This window comes from Tamandua tetradactyla, chromosome 17 (genome assembly GCF_023851605.1).
Source record: "Tamandua tetradactyla isolate mTamTet1 chromosome 17, mTamTet1.pri, whole genome shotgun sequence".
Classification (NCBI taxonomy): Eukaryota; Metazoa; Chordata; class Mammalia; order Pilosa; family Myrmecophagidae; genus Tamandua; species Tamandua tetradactyla.
The window spans coordinates 36,117,182-36,141,914 of record NC_135343.1 but is presented as its reverse complement, the minus strand read 5'-3'; the positions used below and the strand labels follow the sequence as shown (position 1 = coordinate 36,141,914).

The 24,733-nt window shown below is 34.7% G+C and overlaps 1 protein-coding gene across 10 annotated transcripts in view; it reads left to right on the top strand.

The window, feature by feature from the left end:
• The window catches only part of WDPCP (WD repeat containing planar cell polarity effector), a 486,016-nt gene that overhangs the window by 388,429 nt on the left and 72,854 nt on the right, over positions 1–24,733 (top strand). For 9 of the 10 annotated variants that reach the window (XM_077134369.1, XM_077134366.1, XM_077134368.1 and 6 more), the window contains one exon: positions 2,350–2,494. In XM_077134369.1, coding sequence (XP_076990484.1) covers positions 2,350–2,494 — 145 coding nt within the window. Of the gene's footprint in view, positions 1–2,349; positions 2,495–24,733 lie in introns of those variants that run through there. The other variant, XR_013164298.1, reaches the window with a different exon arrangement.

Genomic DNA, 24,733 nt, shown 5'->3' with positions numbered 1-24,733 from the left:
TGTGGATGCTTTAGGGTTTTCTAGATACAAGATCATGTCATCTGCATAAAGAGATAATTTCTCTTCTTCCTCTCCAATTTGGATGCCTTTCATTTCTTTCTCTTAACGTAACTGCTCTGACTAGAACTTCCAATACTATGTTGCACAGAAGTAATGAGAGTGGGCATCCTTGTCTTATTATTTTGGGAGAAAAGCTTTCAACTTTTTCACCATTCAGTATTACATTTTCCAATTTTTCACCACTGAGTATTACATTATCAGTGGATTTTCATATGTCCTTTATCATATTGAAGACATTTCCTTCTATTTGTAGAGTTTGAGTGCTTTTATCATAAAGAGGTATCAGGTTTTGTGAAATACAGTTTATGCATCAATTAAGATAGTCATGTTTTTCCTTCAATTTATTAATGTAGTATATTGAATTAATTGATATTTGCATGTTGAACCCCCCTGCATTCCCAAAATAAATACCACTGGTTATGGTATATAAATCCTTTTAATATGCTGTTGAATTGGTTTGCTTGTATTTGTTGAGGATTTTTCATCTGTATTCATAGGAAATATTTGACTGTAGTTTTCTTGCAGTAACACTGTCTGGCTTAGCTATCAGGGTAATGCTGGCCTTACAGAATGAGTTAAGAAGTATTCCCTCATCTCCAGTTTTTTTGGAAGAGTTTGAGAGTTACTGGTGTTACATTTTCTTTAAATTTTGGTAGAATTATCAGTGAAGCCATCTGGTCCTAAACTTTTATTTGTTGGGAAGTTTTGATTACTGATTCAATCTCCTTACATATATAAAACTATTTAAATTTTCTCTGTTTCTTCTTTGGTCAGTAATTTGTGTGTGCCTAGGAATTTGTCCATTTTATCTAAGTTATTCAATTTGTTAGTGTACTGTTGTTCATAGTATTATCTTGTAATCTTTTTTTTATTCCTGTAAAGTTTGTAGTCATATCCCCTTTCATTTTGGTTTTTAGTATTTTGAGTCTTCTTTTTTCTTAATCAGTCTATCTAAAGGTTTACTGATTTTATTGATCTTTTCAAAGAACCAACTTTTGATTTCATTGATTTTTCTCTTGTTTTTCAATTCTCTGTTTCATTGATCTCTACTGTAATCTTTATTTCCTCCCTTCTGCTAGCTTTGAGTTTAGTTTGCTCTTTTTCCAGTTCCTTAAGGGATGAACAGTTATTGATTTGAGATATTCTTTTTTTTAATGTAGGTATTTACAGCTATAAATTCCCCTCTGACTCTGCTTTCACTGCATCCCATAAGTTTTGGTATATTCTGTTTTCCTTTTCATTTGTTTCTAGGTAGTTCCCTTGTGAGATCTTCTTTCTCCCATCCTTTATTTAACAATATGTTCTTTAATTTCCACATATTTGTGATTTTTCCATTTTTCCTTTTGATATTGAATTATAGTTTCAGTCCATTGTATTTGGAAAAAATATTTTGTATGATTTCACTTTTTAAAAATTTATTGACTTGTTTTGCGATCTATCCTGAAGAATGTTCCATATACAATTGTGAAGAATGTATATTCTTCTGTTGCTAGGAAGGCAGAATTTATTATGGAAAATTGTTTGGGGAACCAGTCCATACAATGGTATCTTCTAAGAAAATAGAGAAGGAAAGCTGATTATAAAAGGAATTGGGAAAAGGACTCAGAATAAATACAAAACTCTTCTGTCTGTTAAGGAAAAAAACATTTAGTCCTTACCTCTCATTTAAAATATATATATTACGGTTCTAAGGCTTTTTTTGGTTTTTGGTAAAGTTTATGTTTTTTCAAATACATTGTTTTTTTTTTCACAACTTCTTTATGTTTCAAACCATTTTTTGAAACAAGCTGTTAAAGTTGCAATATTAAAGTTTTCTGTATACTTCTTGATGATGTGGAAACAGCAAATGCTCCCTATACACTTTAAATTGCCAATTGAAAGCAAATATTAGAAAACTATATTTTCCTTTCCTTTTCAAATTTTGTGCAGCATATGAGACAATAAAATAATTCACTACTTACTATATTCCAAGATAATAAAATATGTAATTGGCTAATAAAAAAGAATCTTTGATTAATAGAGTGCTAGAAAAATACAACGAATGGGCAAGTTATAAATGAAGTTCTAAAATTTGAACTTGAAAACATTCACTCTTCAGTTATTCTCCCCTGGCTAAGTGTAAGAATGTCAGAAGTCAAAGAGGAGTAGCTACAAGATTTCCATTGTGCACTACACAGTAAGTTGACAAATAAAGAAAAAAGTTCCTTTAGGATATGTGAAAGTTTTCCTCTATGAGAAAATTAGCAGAAACTCATTTATATTTCCCTGTATCTTTATCATTTTTAACAGAACTCCTGGGACCTTTGGACAGAGAGGATATGCTAAATGAAGCTGTTGTTGGACTATCTTTAGCACCCCAAGGGGAAGACACATTTCCAGATAAACTTCCTCCCTCTGGTTCGGGCCACAGAGTATTTAATGGCTCTTCTCATAGGTAAGATATGTTGAACTGAGGAAACTGTTCCATAAATGGAAGGAAGTATTCAGTATTAAATAATATTAATATTTCCTATGTAAATGCAAACCAATAGTTAAGCAGAAATATTTCAAAATATCAAGGAAAAAATATGTATTTTCTCATAGCTAAGACTTTCTAGTAATTAGGTCATAAAAGAGCAGGCCTGATAGAGGCAGAGGAGAATGTGAATTGAAAATCATTAGAATGAATGCTCTATTCCAGGCCAAAATGAAATTATTGTTACATATTAAATTATATTATTTTTCTGTTGTTAAATTGTAGGATTAAAGTAACTGGAACTGAATATTATTAATTTTTAGAATACATAGTTGGACTAAAATTTATATGATATACTTCTATAATGCAAGTTTACCATTAGTTTTCAAAATCATAAATGATAATTTAAGGTTCCAGCTTGTCACAGAAAGAATATGAGATGTAAAACTATACAAAATAATAGTGTAATTATAATGATAATTATAACGTTAACTATGATGATAGAATGCTCTTGAGCAAGGGTCAGCAAACTTTTTGTATAAAGAAATGGTAAATAATTTAAGCTTTGTGGACCATTTGAACTCTGTAGCAACTACTTAACTCTGCTGTTATAATGTGAAAGTAGCCATAGTCAATTCATGACCAAATGAGAGTGGCTGTCTTCCAATAAAACTGTATTTACAAAAACAGGAACAAAGCTGGACTCGGCCCTGCAGTTAAACCCTGCTCTTGAGGATCCTAACTATATAGAATGGTTGTGAAAAGGCCAAATTTTAAATTCAGGTATATCAATTACATGTGCATACTTATAGTACTCTGAGGAAAATACCTCAAACTAGACAGATAAACAGTAAATAAGGAGGTATAGGATTTTTAGGTATGGCAGAGTTTAGACCTCAGCAAAGCCTTTCTCCAAGAAAGAATTATAAAACTGGACAAAGCAACCCTTTCTGAGCTCTGGAAACAGAACAAAGGCAAACAACAAATTGAGCAGCATTTCTTCATGGAAAATGGCTGAACTTCTATTAATAACAGTGAGAGTCTTGTCTGGGACTGTTCCTGCCTGGGGCTGCTCCCATCATACACACCTATACAAACTAGGTCAGCCTGGGAGTTTTACCAAGGTGGGCCTGGCTTTGAAAACCAGCAGCGTGGCTGCTAAGGAGGTCTGATTTGATCTGGATCTAAGGCTGGAAAACCCTCCTCTAGCAGCACTGTCAATAAAAGTAGCAAACAATAGGAAATGAATTGGGAGAGCATGTAGTTCTGCTAACCTGGTTGGTGAGAGCCAGAGACTGGCAAACTAGCTAGAAATTTAACAAGAAGATCCTGGAAATGAGAGAACCATAGAGGGGTTAATTAATTAAGCTCTCCACACATTCTTGATGGAGTTCTATGGCCTCTGATTTTGAAATCTGCCCCATCAGAGCAGATGGTCCTTTTAAGCTGTTTCCTTGTAGCCCATGCTCTCATCTACCAGAACACCAGAAGCAGGAAAGATCATTCACTGGCAGTTGGTGGTTTTTCCATTTTACATGTTACTGTTTTTAAGTTTGAACATTCCCTGTCTTCTAGTCATCCCACAGTCATGGTTTTGATGTAATTTCATTGTTCCTCATCATGATGTTCTATGTTGTTTGTGGAGGAGGTTGATAGGTAGTCATTAAACTACTTGGAAGTTCTATCTCTCTTTATTTAAAAAAAAAACAATTTTACTGAGGTATAATTTGCATATACCATAAAATTTAATCATTTTAAATATAAAATTCAATGATATTTAGTAAATTTACAGTCATGTAACCATCACCACAGTCCAGTTTTAGAACAGTTCCATCAGCCTAAATCATTCCCTTGCCCATTTACAGTCCATTCCCCTTCTTCCAGCCCCCAAGCCCAAGGTAACTATTACTCTGCTCTCTCTAAAGTAATTTTATATAAATAAAATCACACAATCTGGAATTTCATATAATAGAGTCATATAATATGTTGTCTTTTGTGTCTGGCTTTTTATACTTACCATTATATTTTGGCAGTTCATATATGTTGTAGTATGCATCAGTAGTTCATTCCTTTTTAATAGCCGAACAGTATTTGATTAGATGGACACACCAAATTTTGTTCATCCATTCACCAGTTGGTGGACATTTGAATTGGCTGTTATGAATAATGTTGCTGTAAACATTCTTCGTGTGGACATATTTTCATTTCTCTTAGGTAGATATCTAGGAGTGTAATTGCTGGGCTGATAATGTTATATTTAACTTGTTAGATTTAAGAAACTGCCAAGCAGTTTTTCAAAGTAACTAGTAGCATTCTACAATAACCACAAGCAATATATGAGTGTTCCAGTTTCCCCAAATCCTTACCTAAACTTGGTACTATCAGCTTTTTGTATTATTATAGCCATACTAGTGGGCAGATGGTAGTATCTAATTATGGTTTAATTTGAATTTCCCTTTGAATAATGATGTTGAACATTTTTATGTGATTATAAGTCATTAGTATATCTTCTTTGGTAAAATATCTATTCAGATCTTTTATCTGCTTTTATTTGGGCTGTCTTCTTATTATTGAAGTGTAATATTTCTTTATATATTTTTAGTAGTCTTTTATCAGATACATGATTTTCAAATATTATCTCCCACCCAGTGACTTACCTTTTTATTTTCCTAATATCTTTATTTATTTATTTTTTATTATCAAGCCAAAAAAACATAAAAACATGAACATTCTTAACATACAAACATTCCGTGCATGGCGTACAATCAGTGGCTCACAATATCATCACATAGTATTATATTCATCACTATGATCATTTTTTAGAATATTTGCATCACCCCAGAAAAAGAAAAAAAAGATAAAACTCATACATACCATACCCTTACCCCACCCTCTCATTGACCACTAGTATTTCCATCTACTCTATATACTTTAACCTTTGTTCTCCCTATTTTTTTTATACCCCTCACAAATCCCTTTCATTATTCATGACTTTTCTATTTTTTATTAATTTTTAAATTTTTCTTAAAAATACAACAAATGCAAAATTCTTGACTTTTGATCATTCTGTTCTACATATATAATCAGTAATTCACAATATCATCACATAGTTGCATATTCATCATCATGATCATTTCTTAGAACATTTGCATCAATTCAGAAAAAGAAATAAAAAGACAACAGAAAAAAATTTCATACATACCATACTCCTTACCCCTCCCTTTCATTGATCACTAGCATTTCAATCTCAATTTATTTTAACATTTGTTCCCCCAACTATTTATTTTTATTCCATATGTTTTACTTGTCTGTTGATAAGGTAGATAAAAGAAGCATTGGATACAAGGTTTTCACAATCACACAGTCACATTTGTGAAAGCTGTATCATTATACCATCTTCAAGAAACATGGCTCCTGGAACACAGCTCTACATTTTCAGGCAGTTCCCTCCAGCCTCTCCATTACATCTTTTTTTTTTTTTTTTTGAATTTTTTTTTTTTATTAATTAAAAAAAGAATTAACAAAACAATTAGAAATCATTTCAATGTACATGTACAATCAGTAATTCTTAATAACATCACATAGTTGCATATTCATCATTTCTTAGTACATTTGCATCGATTTAGAAAAAGAAATAAAAAGACAACAGAATAAGAATTAAAACAATAATAGAAAGAAAAAAAAACAAAAAAAACAAAAACAAAAAACCTATACCTCACATGCAGCTTCATTCAGTGTTTTAACATAATTGCATTACAATTGGGTAGTATTGTGCTGTCCATTTCTGAGTTTTTATATCCAGTCCCGTTGTACAGTCTGTATCCCTTCATCTCCAATTATCCCTTCTCTTTTTTTTTTTTAATTAACAGAAAAAAAGAAATTAACCCAACATTTAGAGATCATACCATTCTACACATGCAATCATTAATTCTTAACATCATCACATAGCTGCATGATCATCATTTCTTAGTACATTTGCATTGGTTTAGAAAAACTAGCAACATAACCGAAAAAGATATAGAATGTTAATATAGAGAAAAAAATAAAAGTAATAATAGTAAAATCAAAACAAAACAACACAAAACAAAACAAAAACCTATAGCTCAGGTGCAGCTTCATTCAGTGTTTTCACATGATTACTTTACAATTAGGTATTATTGTGCTGTCCATTTTTGAGTTTTTGTATCTAGTCCTGTTGCACAGTCTGTATCCCTTCAGCTTCAATTACCCATTGTCTTACCCTGTTTCTAACTCCTGCTGAACTCTGTTACCAATGACATATTTCAAGTTTATTCTCGAATGTCCGTTCACATCAGTGGGACCATACAGTATTTGTCCTTTAGTTTTTGGCTGGATTCACTCAGCATAATATTCTCTAGGTCCATCCATGTTATTACATGGTTCATAAGTTTATCTTGTCTTAAAGCTGCATAATATTCCATCGTATGTATATACCACAGTTTGTTTAGCCACTCTTCTGTTGATGGAGATTTTGGCTGTTTCCATCTCTTTGCAATTGTAAATAATGCTGCTATAAACATTGGTGTGCAAATGTCCGTTTGTGTCTTTGCCCTTAAGTCCTTTGAGTAGATACCCAGCAATGGTATTGCTGGGTCGTATGGCAATTCTATATTCAGCTTTTTGAGGAACCGCCAAACTGCCTTCCACAGTGGTTGCACCATTTGACATTCCCACCAACAGTGGATAAGTGTGCCTCTTTCTCCGCATCCTCTCCAGCACTTGTCATTTTCTGTTTTGTTGATAATGGCCATTCTGGTGGGTGTGAGATGATATCTCATTGTGGTTTTGATTTGCATTTCTCTAATGGCCAGGGACATTGAGCATCTCTTCATGTGCCTCTTGGCCATCCGTATTTCCTCTTCTGAGAGGTGTCTGTTCAAGTCTTTTTCCCATTTTGTAATTGGGTTGGCTGTCTTTTTGTTGTTGAGATGAACAATCTCTTTATAAATTCTGGATACTAGACCTTTATCTGATATATCATTTCCAAATATTGTCTCCCATTGTGAAGGCTGTCTTTCTACTTTCTTGATGAAGTTCTTTGATGCACAAAAGTGTTTAATTTTGAGGAGTTCCCATTTATTTATTTCCTTCTTCAGTGCTCTTGCTTTCTCCATTACATCTTGACTAACAAGGTGATATCTATTTAATGCTTAAGAATAACCTTCAGGATAACCTCTCGACTCTGTTTGGAATCTCTCAGCCATTGACATTTTATTTTGTCTCATTTTGCTCTTCCCCCTTTTGGTCGAGAAGGTTTTCTCAATTCCTTGATGCTCAATCTCAGCTCATTCCAGGATTTCTGTCCCACGTTGCCAGAAGGGCCACACCCCTGGGTTTCATGTCCCATGTAGACAGGGGGAGGGTGGTGAGTTTGCTTGTTGTGTTGGCTAGAGAGAGAGGCCACATCTGAACAACAAAAGAGGTTCTCTTGGGGGTGACTCTTAGGCCTAATTTTAAGTAGGCTTGACCTATCCTTTGCAGGGGTAAGTTTCATATGAACAAACCCCAAGATTGGGGGCTCAACCTATAGTTTCAGTTCTCCACACTGCTTGTGAGAATATCAAGAATTCTCCACTTGGGGAAGTTGAATTTTCCCCCTTTCTTAACATTCCCCCTAGGGGACTCTGAAAATAGTTCCCTATTCACTGTTCAAATTGCTCTGGGATTTATCTGGGCATCACTCTGGACAAACCTAAAAAATCTCATGCCCTATGCAAGGTTCCAAGTGCTATGGTGTTTGATTAAGCTGTCCACATAAGTTATATTAGGAAATGCACTAGTCAGAATATAAATTTTATACCAATTAAACATTTTTTGCTTGGGAGATAACCAATTTAGTAGGCAGAGCCCTTAATCTTGGGGCTTGCCCTTATGAAATTTACTCCTTTCAAAGGAGAAGCTAAGCCTGCTTATAATTATGCCTGAGAGTGTTCCCCAGAGAACCTCTTTTGTTGCTCAGATGTAGCCTCTCTCTCTAAGCCAACTCTACAGGTGAACTTACTGCCTTCCCTTCTATGTGGGACAGGACTCCTGGGATGAGCCTGGACCTGACTTCATGGATTGAGAAAGCCTTCTTGACCAAAAAGGGGAAGAGAAATGAGACAAAAGAAAGTTTCAGTGGCTGAGAGATTCCAAACAGAGTCGAGAGGTTATCCTGGAGGTTATTTTTATGCATTATATAGATAAATTTTTTAGTTTGTGGTATATTGGAATGGCTAGAGGGAAGAACCTGAAATTGCTGAAATGTGTTCCAGTAACCTTGATTCTTAAAGATAATTGTATAGCATATAGCTTTTATAATGTGACTGACCATGTGATTGAGACACTCCCTTTTATCCAGGGTATGGACAGATGAGTAAAAAAAAATAAGGATAATAAATAAATAACAGGGGGGATACAGGGTAAAAAAAAAAATTGGGTAGATTGAACTAGGTCAATGAGAGGGGAGGGGTAAGGGATATGGAATGCATGAGTCTTTTTATTTCTTTTTCTGGAGTAATGCAAATGTTCTAAAAATGATCATGGTGATGAATACACAGCTATGTGATGATATTGTAAGTCATTGATTGTATACTATTGATGGACCATGTGTGACTATTTCCCAATAAAAATATATTTTTTTAAATGTATAATTTCAAGAAATTTTGCAGTCCTGTAAAAAAAAAAAGAATGCTCTTAAGTGGGAGAAAAAAAATAAAGATTATGCCATCTATCTTTCTTTCTGATTTCATCTGTGCCCCCAGCCCTCCTCCATCATTCTCACATTCAGTTTCATTTTCTGTGTTTTAACATAATTGTATTACAGTTAGGTAGTATTGTGCTATCCATTTTTGAGTTTTTACAATCAGTCCTGTTGCACAATCTATATCCCTTCAGCTCCAATTACCCAATATCCTACCCTATTTCTATCTCCTGATGGTCTCTGTTACCAATGAAATTCTCCAAGTTTATTCACTAATGTCAATTCATATCAGTGAGACCATACAGTATTTGTCCTTTTGTTTCTCACTAATCTCACTCAGCATAATGTCCTCAAGGTCCATCCATGTTGTCTTACAACTGCATAATATTCCATTGTATGTGTATACTACAGTTTGTTTAGCCACTAGTGTGTTGATGGACATTTTGGCTGTTTCCATCTCTCCACAATTGTAAATAATGCTGCTATAAACATTGGTGTGAAGATGTCTGTTTGTGTCCTTGCCCTCATGTCCTCTGAGTAGATACCTAACAATGGTATTACCAGGTCATATGGCAATTCTATATTTAGCTTTTTGAGGAACCGCCAAACTGCCTGCCACCATGGTTGTACCATTTGACATTCCCACCAACAGTGGATAAGTGTGCTTCTTTCTCCACATCCTCTCCAGCAATTGTCATTTTCTGTTTTATTGATTAATGGCCATTCTGGTGGGTATGAGATGATATCTCATTGTGGTTTTGATTTGCATTTCCCTAACAGCCAGGGAAGTTGAGCATCTTTTCATGTGCCTTTTGGCCATTTGTATTTCCTCTTCTGAGAAGTGTCTGTTCAAGTCTTTTATCCATTTTTTAATTGGGTTGTCTTTTTGTTGTTGAGTTCAGCAATCTCTTTATATATTCTGGATACTAGACCTTTATCTGATATATCGTTTCCAAATATTGTCTACCATTGTGTAGCCTGTCTTTTTACTTTCTTGATGAAGTTCTTTGATGCGCAAAAGTGTTTAATTTTGAGGAGTTCCCATTATTTATTTATTTTTTCAATGTTTTTGCTTTGGGTGTAAGGTCTAGGAAACCGCCTCCTATTATTAGTTTTATAAGGTATTTCCCTACATTTTCTTCTAACAGTTTTATGGTCTTAGATGTAATGTTTAGGTCTTTGATCCATTTTGAGTTAATTTTTGTATAGGGTGTGAGGTATGGATCCTCTTTCATTCTTTTGCATATGGATATCCAGTTCTCTAGGCACCATTTATTGAAGAGACTCTTCTGTCTCAGGTGAGTTGGCTTGACTGCCTTATCAAAGATCAATTGTCCATAGATGAGAGGGTCTATATCTGAACACTCTCTTCAATTCCATTGGTCAGTATATCTATCTTTATGCCAGTACCATGCTGTTTTAACCACTGTAGCTTCATAATATGCCTTAAAGTTAGGTAGTGTGAGACCTCTGACTTCACTTTTTTTCCGCAGGATACTTTTAGCTATTTGGGGAAACTTGCCCCTCCAGATAAATTTGGTTATTGACTTTTCTATTTCTGAAAAGTAAGTTTTTGGGATTTTAATTGATATTGCATTGAATCTGTAAATCCATGAACATGGTATCCATGAACATGGTATGCCCTTCCATCTATTTAGGTGTTCTGTGATTTCCTTTAGCAATTTCTTATAGGTTTCTTTGTATAGGTCATTTATATCCTTAGTTAAGTTTATTCTTAAATATTTTACTCTTTTGATTGCAATTGTAAATGGAATTTTTCCCTTGATTTCCCCTCAGATTGCTCATTACTAGTGTATAGAAACAGTACAGATTTTGAGTGTTGAGTTGTAACCTGCCACTTTGCTGTACTCATTTATTAACTCCATAGTGTTACTGTGGATTTTTCGGGGTTTTCAACATATAGTATCATATCATCTGCAAAGAGTGAGAGTTTTACTTCTTCCTCTCCAATTTTGATTCCTTGTATTTCTTTTTCTTGTCTAATTGCTCTGGCTAAAACTTCCAACCAATGCTGAATAACAATGGTGATAGTGGACATCTTTGTCTTGTTCCTGATCTTAGGGGAATGTTTTCAGTTTTTCCCCATTGAGGATGATGTCAGCTGTGGGTTTTTCATATATTCCCTTTATCATGTTGAGGAAGTTCCCTTCTATTCCTATCCTCTGAACTGTTTTCAACAAGAAAGGATGTTGAATTTTGTCAAATACCTTTTCTGAATCAATTGCAATGATCATGTGGTTTTTCTCCTTTGATTTGTTGATATGGTGTATTATATTAATTGAATTTCTTATGTTGAACCATCCTGCATACTTGGGATGAATCCTACTTGGTCATGGTGTATAATTCTTTTAAATTGCTGCTGGATTCAATTTGCAAGAATTTTGTTGAGGATTTTTTCATCTATATTCATTAGAGAGATTGGCCTGTAGTTTTCTTTGTAATATCTTTGTCTGGCTTTGGCATGAGGGTGATGTTGGCTTCGTAGAATGATTTAGGTAGCCTTCCCTCCTCTTCAGTTTTTTTTGAAGAGTTTGAGCAGGACTGGTACCAATTCTTTCTTGAATGATTGGTAGAATTCACATGTGAAACCATCTGGTCCTGGACTTTTCTTTTTTGGGAGCTTCTTAATGACTAATTCAGTTACCTGCGATTGGTTTGTGGAGGTCATCTGTTTCTCCTTGAGTTGATATTGGCTGTCCATGCCTTTCTAGAAAGTTGACCATTTCATCTACAGAGTCGAGTTTGTTATCATAAAGTTGTTCATAGTATCCTCTAATTACCTCCTTTATTTCTGTGGGGTCAGTGGTTATGTCTCCTCTTCCATTTCTGATTTTATTATTTACATCCTCTCCTTCTTTTTGTCAATCTTCCTAAGGGTTCATCCATCTTATTGATTTTCTCATAGAACCAACTTCTGGTTTTGTTGATTTTCTAAATTGTTTTCATGTTCTCAATTTCATTTATTTCTGCTCTACTCTTCAATATTTCTTTCCTTTTGCTTGCTTTGGGGTTAGTTTGCTGTTCTTTAGTTCTTCTAAGTGAACCATTAATTCCTCAATTATTGATCTTCCTTCTTTTTTGATATAGGCATTTAGGGCAATAAATTTCTCTTTTAGCACTGCCTTTGCTGCATCCCATAAATTTTGATAAGGTATGTTTTCATTTTTATTTGCTTGAAATATTTACTGATTTCTCGTCATTTCTTCCTTGACCCATTCATTGTTTAGAAGTGTATTTTTAAGCCTCCATATGTTTGTGAATTTTCTGGCCCTCTGCCTATTACTGATTTCCAACTTCATTCCTTCATGATCTGAGAAAGTATTTTGTATGATTTTAGTCATTTTAAATTTATTGAGACTTGTTTTGTGACCCAGCATATGGTTTATCCTTGAGAAAGATTCATGAGCACTTGAGAAAAAGGTATATCCTGCTGTTATGGGGTGTAATGTTCTATAAGTGTCTGTTAAGACTAGTTCATTTATTGTATTATTCAAATTCTCTGTTTCTTTACTGATCCTCTGTCTCACTGTTCTATCCTTTGATGAGAGTGAGGAATTGAAGTCTTCAATATTATGGTAGGTGTGTCCAGTTCACTAATCGTATCTTCTCCCTCTTGAAGTCTAACACTGTAAGTTTCCATTGTTTTTTCATCTCTTCTGTGCCTTTCATTTCTATAAGTTCTTTGATTCGTTTTTTCAGACTTTCGATTTCTTCTTTTTGTTCACCCATTGCCTTCATCATATCCTCCTTCAATTCACTGATTTCATCTTTGATGAGCTTTTCCACATCTGTTTGAACATCCTGAATTAATTGTTTTAACTCCTGTATCTCATTTGAATTGTTGGCTTGTTTCTTTCACTGGGTAATATGTTCAATTTTCCTAGTGTGACGTGTAATTTTTTGGGGGTCTAGACATTTAATTTTCTTAATTAGTTTATTCTGGAGATTGTTTTCACTTTTTTACCTCGGATTTTCTTGTGGGATGACTTTGTTGTCTGTCTGTTCTTTACATTCAGTTTAGCTTATCCTAGACCTCTAACTTAGGTTTTGTTTTAACAGATCAGAATTTTTCAGTTCTTGTTTCTTGTCCTACCTGTATGGTGCCTTTTTTTTTTTTTTTTTTTTCCTTAGGAGGGTCTACTTAGGTATTACAGACCCTTTTCCAGACCAGACTGGCCTCCTCTCAGGCAGAAAGTCACTTGCATCAGTTTTCCCTAGAGTCCAACCCAGCAGGTTGAAAAACTTTCCTATGAAGCCTCTAGACTCCATGTTTTTCCTATCCTGCCCAGTATATGGCTTTGTCTGCCGGCGGGTCCCACCAGCATAAAGTGATGCAGTACCTTTAATTTCAGGGGACTCTCCCTGCTAGAGCCATAGTTGAGACAGAGGAGAGGTTGTATGCTGGCTTTAATCACTTTAATTTTCCAGACCCTGGCGTCTGAAGTCCTTGAGGAAGGGGATTCCATCTGAGCTGGGTCCCACCCCCCTCCTAGGGAAGGAGAGGAGTTACTTCCTGTCACCTGACCAGCCTCTTTGTCTCTCATAAAAGCTTAATTCTGCCCCTCCCTGGGTCAGGTGGAGCCTGAGAAGCCTTGCAGTTGTATCCAAAGAGCAGTCAAGCTGTAGCAACACAGCCACAAAAAAGAAAAGAAAAAAATCCTTTTCAGAGCAGGACCCCTGTTCCTCGGGTTTGCCAATCAAGATCTTAATTTGGGACGTTGCTCTGTGTATCTCCAGGTCCTATGTGCCCCATCCCTTCCTTCAGGGCCCAATATTTCATGTACTCTGTGCTGTCCGATTTTTTTTTCTTTTTCTGTCAGCCCTACTCCCTCTGCACTGGGGCAAAAACCAGCAACCTCAGCTTTTACTAGAGGTTCAGCTGAGCTGGGGGTCTATTTGAAGTAGTCAGAACTTGTTAATTCCACAGTTGGAGCTTGGTTGAGCTCAGCCCCTTGCTGCTAGTAAAGTCTTTTCCCTTTCCCCTCTGTGAAGCAGCCAGTGGGGGAGGAGTGCCAGCCTCTGGGGCTTGGGGGACTCACGGTTCTGGGTGGGCTCACAGCTGGTCCAGCTTGTCCAGACGGGCGTAAGCTGTGTGTCCAGTCACTGATGTGGCCCCAGCAGTTGTTCTGTACTTTTCCTGGCTGTTTACTAGCTGCTCTGGAGGATGAACTAAATTCCACACCTCACTAAGCCTCTGTCTTCAACCTTCTCTCCTATTTTCCTACTAATGTCTTTTGACGGTCAACATTTTAAAATTTTGGTGAAGTTCAATTTAGCTAATTCTCTTTCTTATATCTTTAGAACTATAAATATGTACCAATTAATCTTTAGGATCATAATGAAAGAAAATATTCTATAATTTTTAAAAAGTCTTGAGTCTGTATTTTAAAAGGCACTAAGTGCCTGAGAAAATTAGAACAATCAACTATAAGACATCTACTAGGAAAACTAGGATTTCAATATATATTTCTCAAATATAAATTGAAAAATATTCAAGGCCTCCTGGTAACAAATAAAATGAAATAACTTACAAATGAAAGGAATTAAACTGGCAATGGTCTTTTCAAAAACAAAATACAAAGCAAGGCAAAAGTAAATCAGCATTTTTTAAAACCTCAATTTAAAAAATATGAGCCAAGGCATTTATATCTATCCAAGCTCTCCTTCCAGTATTACTTTTGTGGAAAAGTTTTCAGTATAGGAAATTATGGTCCCATGATCCCTATATTAGAGAAGAGCTTTATCCAACCAGAGATGACTGGGAAAACTTCAACAAAAGGAATTGTGTGTGTTTTAATATATAAATGTAGAGCAAAGATGAAAGCAAAGGGGGGGAACGGTGGAAGACTAATGTACACATATTGTATATTGTGACTAAGGACAGATGATACATCCAACAAATGGGAAAAGAACAGGGAAGGCAAAAGAAAAGTAAAATAAACTCACTGATTGTTGTATAGGCAATAGGTGGAAGTAAAAGATGTAAACAAATACTGATACACCAGACAATAAAAGGATAAATAAGAAAAGAATAGACTAAGGACATTAGAAATATATAAGTACAAAGGTAACAACTATAACAAATATATGATCCTTCCTAAATACCAATTTATTTTTTAAATTAGAGCAAAGGAAACACCTCACAGAAAACATAGACAATATAGCAAAATTCACACAATTATAAAATATTATGACAAAGTTGAGATCAAGCATATGAGTCATATCAATTTATGTAACTGGACTTAACACCTATTAAAAGAAAAAAATTTTCAATTTTTTGTACACACTTATATGCTGTGTACAAAAAATATATATATAAAATAAATTGATCCAGAAAGCCTAAAAATAAAGAGAAGGGATGATAAAGTGAAGGAAAAAAAATCAATAAAGGAATGAGAAACAGTTTGCCATGCAGATGAAAATAATAAGAAATCAAGATAGTAATCCTGATTACAGTTAGAATAGAATTCAAGCACTAAAGCATTAAATTTGACAAAGAAAGGCTTTTTACTCTTTAATTCTAACTGGCAAATTTCACAACAAAGATATGACCCTTATGAATATAATACATCAAATAACACAGTGTTCTGGTTTGAAACTTGTGTACCCCAGAAAAGCTATGTTCTTTTAATCCTGATCCAATACTCTGTGGTCACAATGCAATAAAACTAGAAATTTTTAACAAGAACATACCCTTCCTTACAGAAATTTTAAAACCTTTGGGTGTAAGTGTAAATATAATATGACATTTAAAAAAATTAATGCTAGTGAAAACACTACCTATCAGAAACTATGGGATGTGTTTATGGTAATGATCAGAGAATAAACACTTTTATCAGGAAAAATGAAAAATAAAATAAACTAACTGCCAGCTCAAAACTTTACAAAATAACATGAAACTAAATCAAAATACATCACAAGGAAGGAAATGATAAATATAAGAAACAGAAATTAATAAGGCATTAATTTTTCATTTAGGAAAAAGTTATTTTTCCTCCAGCCTAAAATACTTATTCTCTAGCCATTTAGGAAAAATAAAACTTTCTCCTAAATGGCTAGAGAATAAGTATTTTAAGCTGGGGGACATATGTCCTCTGCCACAACTACTCAACTCTATTGTAACACAAAAGCAGCCATAGTATATAATGATCAGAAGTGACTGTATTCCAATAAAACTTTTTTTACCAAGCAGTTGGTAATTTACATCCCCAGGCTGACCCTTAAGGTAGAGGACAGAAAAATACTATACCTATAATTGAGACATCAAATACTGATGTTTTTGAAAAAATTAACAAAATAGACCAACTTGAAGAAAAAAATAAATAAAACACAAATATACAAAATAAGAAACAGCAGAGGGGGGAGGAATTAACTGTTGAAACCAGAAAATTTTAAAAATAATAGGAGACTCCTTTTAAGACTCTGCAAATAAATTTGAAAAATCCAGATAAAACAGATAATTGCCTAGGTAAATAGAGATTGCCCAAAGTGGCCACCATACAGATGTAGAAATTTGAAATAGACCAATTTCCATGAAAGAAATAGAGAAGGTTAAGAAACTACCTCATCAAAAAGTATCAGTGTCGTATGAATTAATCAAAAAATTCTGCCAAACCTCTAAATATTAGATAGTCATAATGCTCTAATAAATTATTCCAAAGCAATAAAAATAAAGGAAAACTTCCTACAGTACAGAAGAAGAAAATTACAAATCCATGCTAAATAAAATATGTGCAAACAATTTAATATCACATTAAGAAATACATCACAACCAAATGAAATTTATTCTGGGAATACAAGGTTGGTTTTCTGTTACCAAATGTTATACCATATTTATAGATCTAAGCTTCTAAAAAATCATACTTTATCTCTAAAGATGTTGAAAAAGCCTCTGACAAAATTGCACACCAATTCTTGATTAATACTCAAAAAACAGGAATTGGGGAATTCCTTCTTCGCAGGATAAAATACATATAAAACTTAGTCCTAATGTCAGTATCTTACTTAATGGGGAATCACTAAGGGCATTACACTAAGATGAGAAACAAAGCCCACTATCTCTGCTAATATTTAGCATTGTAACTAAATAATTAGCATGTGTGGTAGTTAGGTTCAGGTGTCAACTTGGCCAGATGAAGATGCCTAGTTATATTGCTGTGGACATGAGCCTATGGCATGTGAACTTCTCTCTTGCTGATTACATCTGCAGTTGGCTAGAAGGCGTGCCTGCTGCAATGAATGATGTTTGATTTAATTGGCTGGTGCTTAAATGAAAGAGCTCAACGTAGCACAGCTCAAGCAGCTCAGCATACCTCATCTCAAGCACTTGCAGCTCAGCCCAGGCCTTTGGAGATGAAAGAAATCACCCCCAAGAAAAGTTGTTGGAACCCAGTGGCCTGGAGAGAAGGTCCGCAGAGATCACCCTGTGCCTTCCCACGTAAGAAAGAACCTCAGGTGAAAGTTAGCTGCCTTTCCTCTGAAGAACTAACGAAATAAATCCCCTTTTATTAAAAGCCAATCCGTCTCTGGTGTGTTGCATTCCGGCAGCTAGCAAACTAGAACAGGTGTCAGCAAATAGTTAGTTAAATCAACCAGAGCAAATATTGGCATCTGATCTGCATGTGTTTTTGTAAATAAGGTATGTTTTATTGGAATACTGCCATACCCATTTTTTTTTATTTGTCTTTGGTTGAGTAGTTGAAATGGAGAGTGGATGACTCACAAAGCCTAAAATACTATCTTTGCAGAAAAAAAATTCTTCCAATAAGAACTGGTAAGGAAATAAAACTGTCTATTTGCAATGGTATAACAATATAACTAAAGAACCCTAGAGAATCAATGATAAAACTAACTGAAACAGTTAAAAATTCAGTTAGGTAAAAGGATATAAAATTAACACAGGTATCAATAACCTTTGTATACACAACCAATAACCAGTTAAAGGATATAATTTGTAATATCAACAAGAAAGACTAAGGAATAAATATAACAAGAATTATGTAAAATCTACATGAGATAAACTTTAAAACACTTCTGAAAGGCATAAAAATAGCCTTGGACAAATGGGAAGACATCCCCTCTTCTTGGATAAGATGACTCAGCATTATAATGATGTCAGTTCTCCCTAAGTTAATTTGTAAATTTAGTGCAATTCCAATAAAAATACCAGCAAACATTTTATGGAGTTAGACAAGTGGGTATTAAAGTTTACATGGAAAAACAAGCATGTGAGAATAGCCAGGAAAACACTGAAAGAAAAATTCTGAGAGGGAACTAGTACTATCAGACATTAAAACATACTATAAAGCTTCATACCACTTGTCACACTTGTAATTTTATTCTCTTATGTGATTATTTACTATCTGCTTTCTGTTCATCTTTACACTCCATGAGAGTAGGGAGCATCCTGGCTGTTTTATAGTCCAAACCCTACGATGATGCCTGGGGCATACTTGGCACACAGTAGATGGACAGTGTATTTGTATCAACCCTTCTGCTCTCCTGGAGCTCTCACTCAAGTGTGTGTATGGGGGCTGGTAATGATACAGATAAGCAATAAGCAAAAAGATGTAAATAAAAGTATTTCAATTAATGGTAATTATTAGGAACAATGCAAAGACTTGGTGATACAGGAAATCCTCACTGAGAAGGCAATATTTGAATTAGTACCTGAAATCACAGAGCATTCTAGGGAAGGAAAGAGCACATTCAGTGGCCCGAGGGTGGGAACAAATTTGGAAGATTTGAGTAACAGACAGAGCCAAAATAGCTGAATGGCACAAAGGGGATGGGAATGACAAAATATGTAAGGTCTTTGTAGGCCATGCTAGGATGTAGGGCCTTTGTTCTAATAGTAACGAGAAGCCATTGTAGGATATGAGTGTGTGGTAGGTAGGATGGCCTCCCAAAGATGCCGCCATCTTAAAATTTGTGAATATGTTGCTAATCATCTCACCTTAATATAGGGAATTTATCATGTATTATCCAGGTGGCCAAATGTAATGTAACACAAGGGTCCTTAAATGTGGAAGGGGGAGGCAAAAGGCTTTATATCTGAGTGATTCAGTATGAGAAGGACTTAACCAGTTGGTATTGAAAATGGAAGAAGGGGACCATGAGCCAAGGAATGCAGGCAGCCTCTAGAAGCTTGAAAAGGCAAGGAAACAGATTCTCTCTGTCCGTCTCCAGAAAGGAACCCACCTTACTAGCACTTTGATCTTAGTCCAGTGACCCTGTTCTAGTTTGCTAGCTGCCAGAATGTGATATACCAGAAACAAAACAGCTTTTTAAAAAGGGGAATTTATGAAATTGCAAGTTTACCATTCTAAGGCCATGAAAATGTCTCAATTAAAGCAAGTCTATAAAAATGTCCAAATTAACATACCAACTAGAGGTTACCTTTACTGAAGAAAGGCCAGTGAAGTTCAGAGTTTCTCTTTCAGCTGGAAAGGCACATGGTGCACACAGCAATGTCTGCTAGCTTTCTCTCCAGGCTGCTTGTTTCATGAAGCTCCCCTGGGGGCATTTTTCTTTTTCATCTCCAGAAGTCTCTGGCTGTGTGGGCTCTCGTAATTCTCATGGCTCTCATACTTTTTCCAAAGTGTTTCCTCTTTTAAAGGATTCCAGTAAACTAATCAAAACCCACCTGGAATTGGTGGTCACATCTCCCTCTAATCAAAAATTAATACCCGCAACTGGGCATGTCACATCTCTGTGGAGATAATCTAATCAAGTTTCTGACCTACAGTGCTGAATCAGGATTAAAAGAAAAGGCTGCCTCCAAAAGATGGGTCAGGATTAAAACATGGCTTTCTAAGGTACATAATCCTTTCAAGCCAGCACAGACCTATTTTGAATTTCTGGTCCTATCGAACTACACTACAATAAATTTGCATTGTTTTAAGCCACTTGGTTTGTGGTCATTTGTACAGCAACAATAGGAAACAAACACAGTGTCAGGATGTAGTCTGCATTTTCAGTAGATCACTTTGAATGACCAGGGCTGACTTAATAGGGAAAACTACCATACTATCAGAGTAAGTCTGATATGAGGTCTAGTTTTGCACTCTCCATCTATGATGAAGCTCAGAGCTAAATCTGAATACCAGAATCACAGTGGGGGGGGGGGGGGGAGGTGAGGCGGAGAAAGCAGGGTTAGACCCAAAGAGATTTTAAATTTTTGTTTTAATTTCTCTATCAATGGGCAATAGATAGAAATGCACTGAAGTAGTTCAGAAATATCTTGCTTCTAGAATAGAGAGCGAGAAAGAGAGAACAGTAAGGCAGTGTGGTCCATAGTCTAGGATCACTCACCTGCAATTAATGGTATGTCTGGCTTTGTTCACTATTGTATCTATACCAGCCACAGAGTTGGCATTCAAAAGATATTTCATAAGTGAATGAACGAACCATGAAGGATCAGCCTAGTTTATAAATTGTTCTGCTTTTAAGTCCTTCCACTGACTGTTTACATTCTTTATGTGCTTGCAAAACATTGAGCAAAATTTTAATTTCTGGGTAGCCTCTGGCAAAATCAGTGAACTGAATTAATTTGAGTTAAGCATAACACAGAAACCAATTGATAATTGGTTTTGAATAGAATCTACTGCACTAGGGCTTATAAACAAATTTACTAGACTGTAAACTGTATGAGGGCAGGGATATTTGTCTTTTTTTTATAATTTTTCCACTGCTGCTTCCTCCAGAACCTAGAATAGTGAGCATGAAACAAATGTTCAATAAATATTTACTGAATGAATAAAATTAATTTTTAATATAAGAATATATAGGATATAAGAATACATATCTATTATTAAGTATGTAATGTAGGCATTTTAGGCATACAAAATAATCAGGAGCTTTCAAATTAAAGCAATTATATCTAAGGTATAAATATTTTATTTTGAAGCATCAATTTGTGAATTGACTGAGACTTTATATGTCACTAATTATCATTACTCAGAGTTGATTTTTCATATTTTTGACCTGGCAATTTAAAAAAGTTACACAGCTCAAAGAGCAGTTTAGAAAGAAAATAAATCACATAGGATGAGAAAGGCAGTGACTAAGTAAAATAAATTATTCTACATGAAACTAAAAAATGACTTTATACTTGGTGACCAACTGCTCTAAACTACTATGTTTCAAATAAGTCAGTTTCTCTGGTTGCCACAATTTTCTCATTTGTATAAAATTATCCCCTTCTAGGTCTGAAATTCATTATTATAGTACAGATAAACCTTGCATTTGTAGATTTTTCTACTTTGATATTTGTTGCCATAAATTAATTGCCATATTGATTAGTTTCCTGCTATTTATTGTTTCTGAATTCATACCAAAAAAACCCAAGTGAAATACCTTCTTAAAAGTTCTTAAATTTTTGTTTGATTTTATTTGATTCATATCTAGCAATTTGCCTTTAGGTATGAACAAACAAAAATCACATCTATTCAGAACCCTTATGTGTGCGTACAAACAATATAGCTGATGGAAAATTTTGGTGTTAACAAAACAAAGAAAAATTGTCAACAGAATGCCTGGCAGTAGACTTACCAGAAAAAAAAATTTTACAGCCTATAATTCATGAAGATTGGCTCAAAACAAACTGTCCCTGCCAACAGAAAATCTGACAATTATTCTGTTGTCTAATTTGGCTCAGGCTAAGTTGACCTTGTTTATTCATTTCAGTCTTTTAATTCTTGATAACTTGGCATAAGGGGAGAACATATGGCATCTGTCTAGGGAGTCCATTTCTGTATCTTGAACTGAGATAAATGTAGAATATACTGAGCATTTCCAGGTTGTTGAGCTCGTAAGGTAGCTTTAATATGTATTAGATAGAAATGGTTAAGTTCATATTACCTCCATTAGATGTTTTATGTTTGTTGTCTATAAAACTAGAAACTAGAGATCTTTTTCAAAGCCTCAGGAAACTGGCCAACTTTAAACATTTCCAAAAGAAGACAGACAATCTTAAGCTCATTTAAAACATAGAAATGAAAGGATGTCAGCAATTTGGCAACCTAAAGATCAGTTTACAGGTTTTCACTGAATCTGTAGCTATGTTTAAGAAAGCTGATCGAGATACTATATGAAAGATAATGTTGAAGAGGAAAGAGAATATTTCTATTTTCTCCCAAGCCTTATCTGGTCTCCAATAAAATTTCTAAGTTTCCTTTTCCTGACCCACTAAAGTTTATTGTGAAAGACAAGTTACATTTTATTGTTGCTTTAATATGGTTCAAGGAAAGCTTTGAGGAAATAAACTATAGGTTTACACCTGTTTCATGGAACCACAGTTTTCTTTTATTTTCTTTTTATTTCTTTTTCTGAATTGATGCAAATGTTCTAAGAAATGATTATGATGATGAATATACAACTATGTGATGATATTGTGAACTGCTGATTATGTATGTAGAATGGAATGTTCATATGGTAAGAATGTTTGCGTTTGTGTTTTATGTTTTAAAAAAATAATAAAAAAAGAATCCTTGTGTTTGTATGTTGTTTTGAGTTTAAAAAAATAAATTTTTTTAACAATAAAAATTTTAAAAAAAAGAAACTATTGGGCAAACATAAAGAACTCAAAAGTTAAAACTCAAAAGTAAAAAAAAGGCAGCACTTATGGAAGAGATGAAAAACATAATGGAGACATACAACAGCACATCTGAAGAAGCAGAAGAAAGGATTAGTGAACTAGAGGATGTGACATCTGAAATCCTACAAACAAAAGAACAGATAGGGGAAAGAATGGAAAAATGCAAGGAGCAGGATCTCAGGGAATTAAACAACAACATGAAGCACATGAGTATACATGTTATGGGTGTACCAGAAAGAAAAGAGAAAGAAAAAGTGGCAGAAAGAATAATCAGGAAATAATCACTGAAAATTTCCTATTTCTTATGAAAAACATAAAACTACACCTCCCAGATATATAGAATACCCCAAACAGAACAGAAACGAATAGACCTACTTCAAGAAACTTAATCTCAGATTGTCAAATGTGAAAGACAAAGAGAGAATATTGACATCAAGAAGAGAAAAGAAATCTATCACATACAAGGGAAGCTTGTACCATAGTAGTTGGGGACTTCAATACACTGCTTTCATAGTTGGACAGAATATCTAGATAAGACTATGTGTGGATTTCTCAACAGAAACCATGGAAGCAGTAGTATGATATATTTAAGATACTGAAAGAGAAAAACAGCCTATCAAGAATCCTCAACCCAGCAAAGCTGTCCTTCAAAAATGAGGAGACCTGAAAATATTTTCAGACTAACACTGAGAGAGTTTGCGAACAAGAGACATGCTCTACAAGAAATACTAAAGGGAACACTCCAGGCAGATAGAAAAAGACAGGAGAGAGAGGGTTGGAGAAGACTGTAGAAATGAAGACTATCAGGAAGGTAAAATGAGAGAGAAAAAATAAGATGCAGCATATATAATCCAAAAGACAAAATGGTAGAAGAAAGTACTAGATTTACAGTAATAACATTAAATATTAATGAGTTAAACTCCCCAATCAAAAGACAAAGACTGGCACAATGGATTAACAAACGGAACCATCTATATGCTTTCTAAAATAGACTCATTTCAGACCCAAGGACAAAAATAGGTTTAAAGTGAAAGGCTGGAAAAGGTATTCCATGCAAACAACAGCCAGAAAAGAGTGGGGTGAGCTATACTAATATCTGAAAAAGTACTTAAAATGTAAAACAATTAAGAGACATAGAAGGATACTATGTATTAATAAAACAGACAATTCATCATGGAGACAGAACAATCATAAATATTTGTGCACCAAGGCAGAATACCCCCAAAATATATGCGGCACACACTGACAACACTAAAGGGAGAAGTAGACACCTCTACCATAGTAGTTGGAGACCTCAATACACTGCTTTCATAATTGGATAGAATATCTAGACAGAGGATCTGTAAGGAAACAGGTATTGAATAATAGGATAAATGATCTAGACTTAACAGACATTTATAGAACATTATACACCACAACAGCAGTATACACATTTTTCTCAAGTGCTCATGGATAATCCTCCTGGATAGATCACATATTGGGTCACAAAGCAAGTCTCAATAAATTAAGAAGATTGAAATTATACAAAACACTTTCTTGGGTAGGGTGCACAGGTGGTTCAGTGGTAGAATGTTCACTTTCTTGTAGGAAACCTGGATTCGATTCCTGGACCATCCACTGTCCCCCCCCACCCCCACCCCCAAAAAATGTAAAAGACTTTCTTGGGTCATAGTGGAATGAAGGTAGAAATCAATAACAGGTGGAAGGCTGGAAAATTCACAAATATATGGAGGGTAAAGAACACACCCTTAAACAATCAGTGAGTCAAGGAAGAAATTGCCAAAGAAATCAGTAAATATCTTAGGCAAATGAAAATACAATATTTCAGAAGTTATGGGATGCAGCAAAGGCAGTCTTGAGAGGGAATTTTTTTTTTGCCATAAATGCTTATATTTAA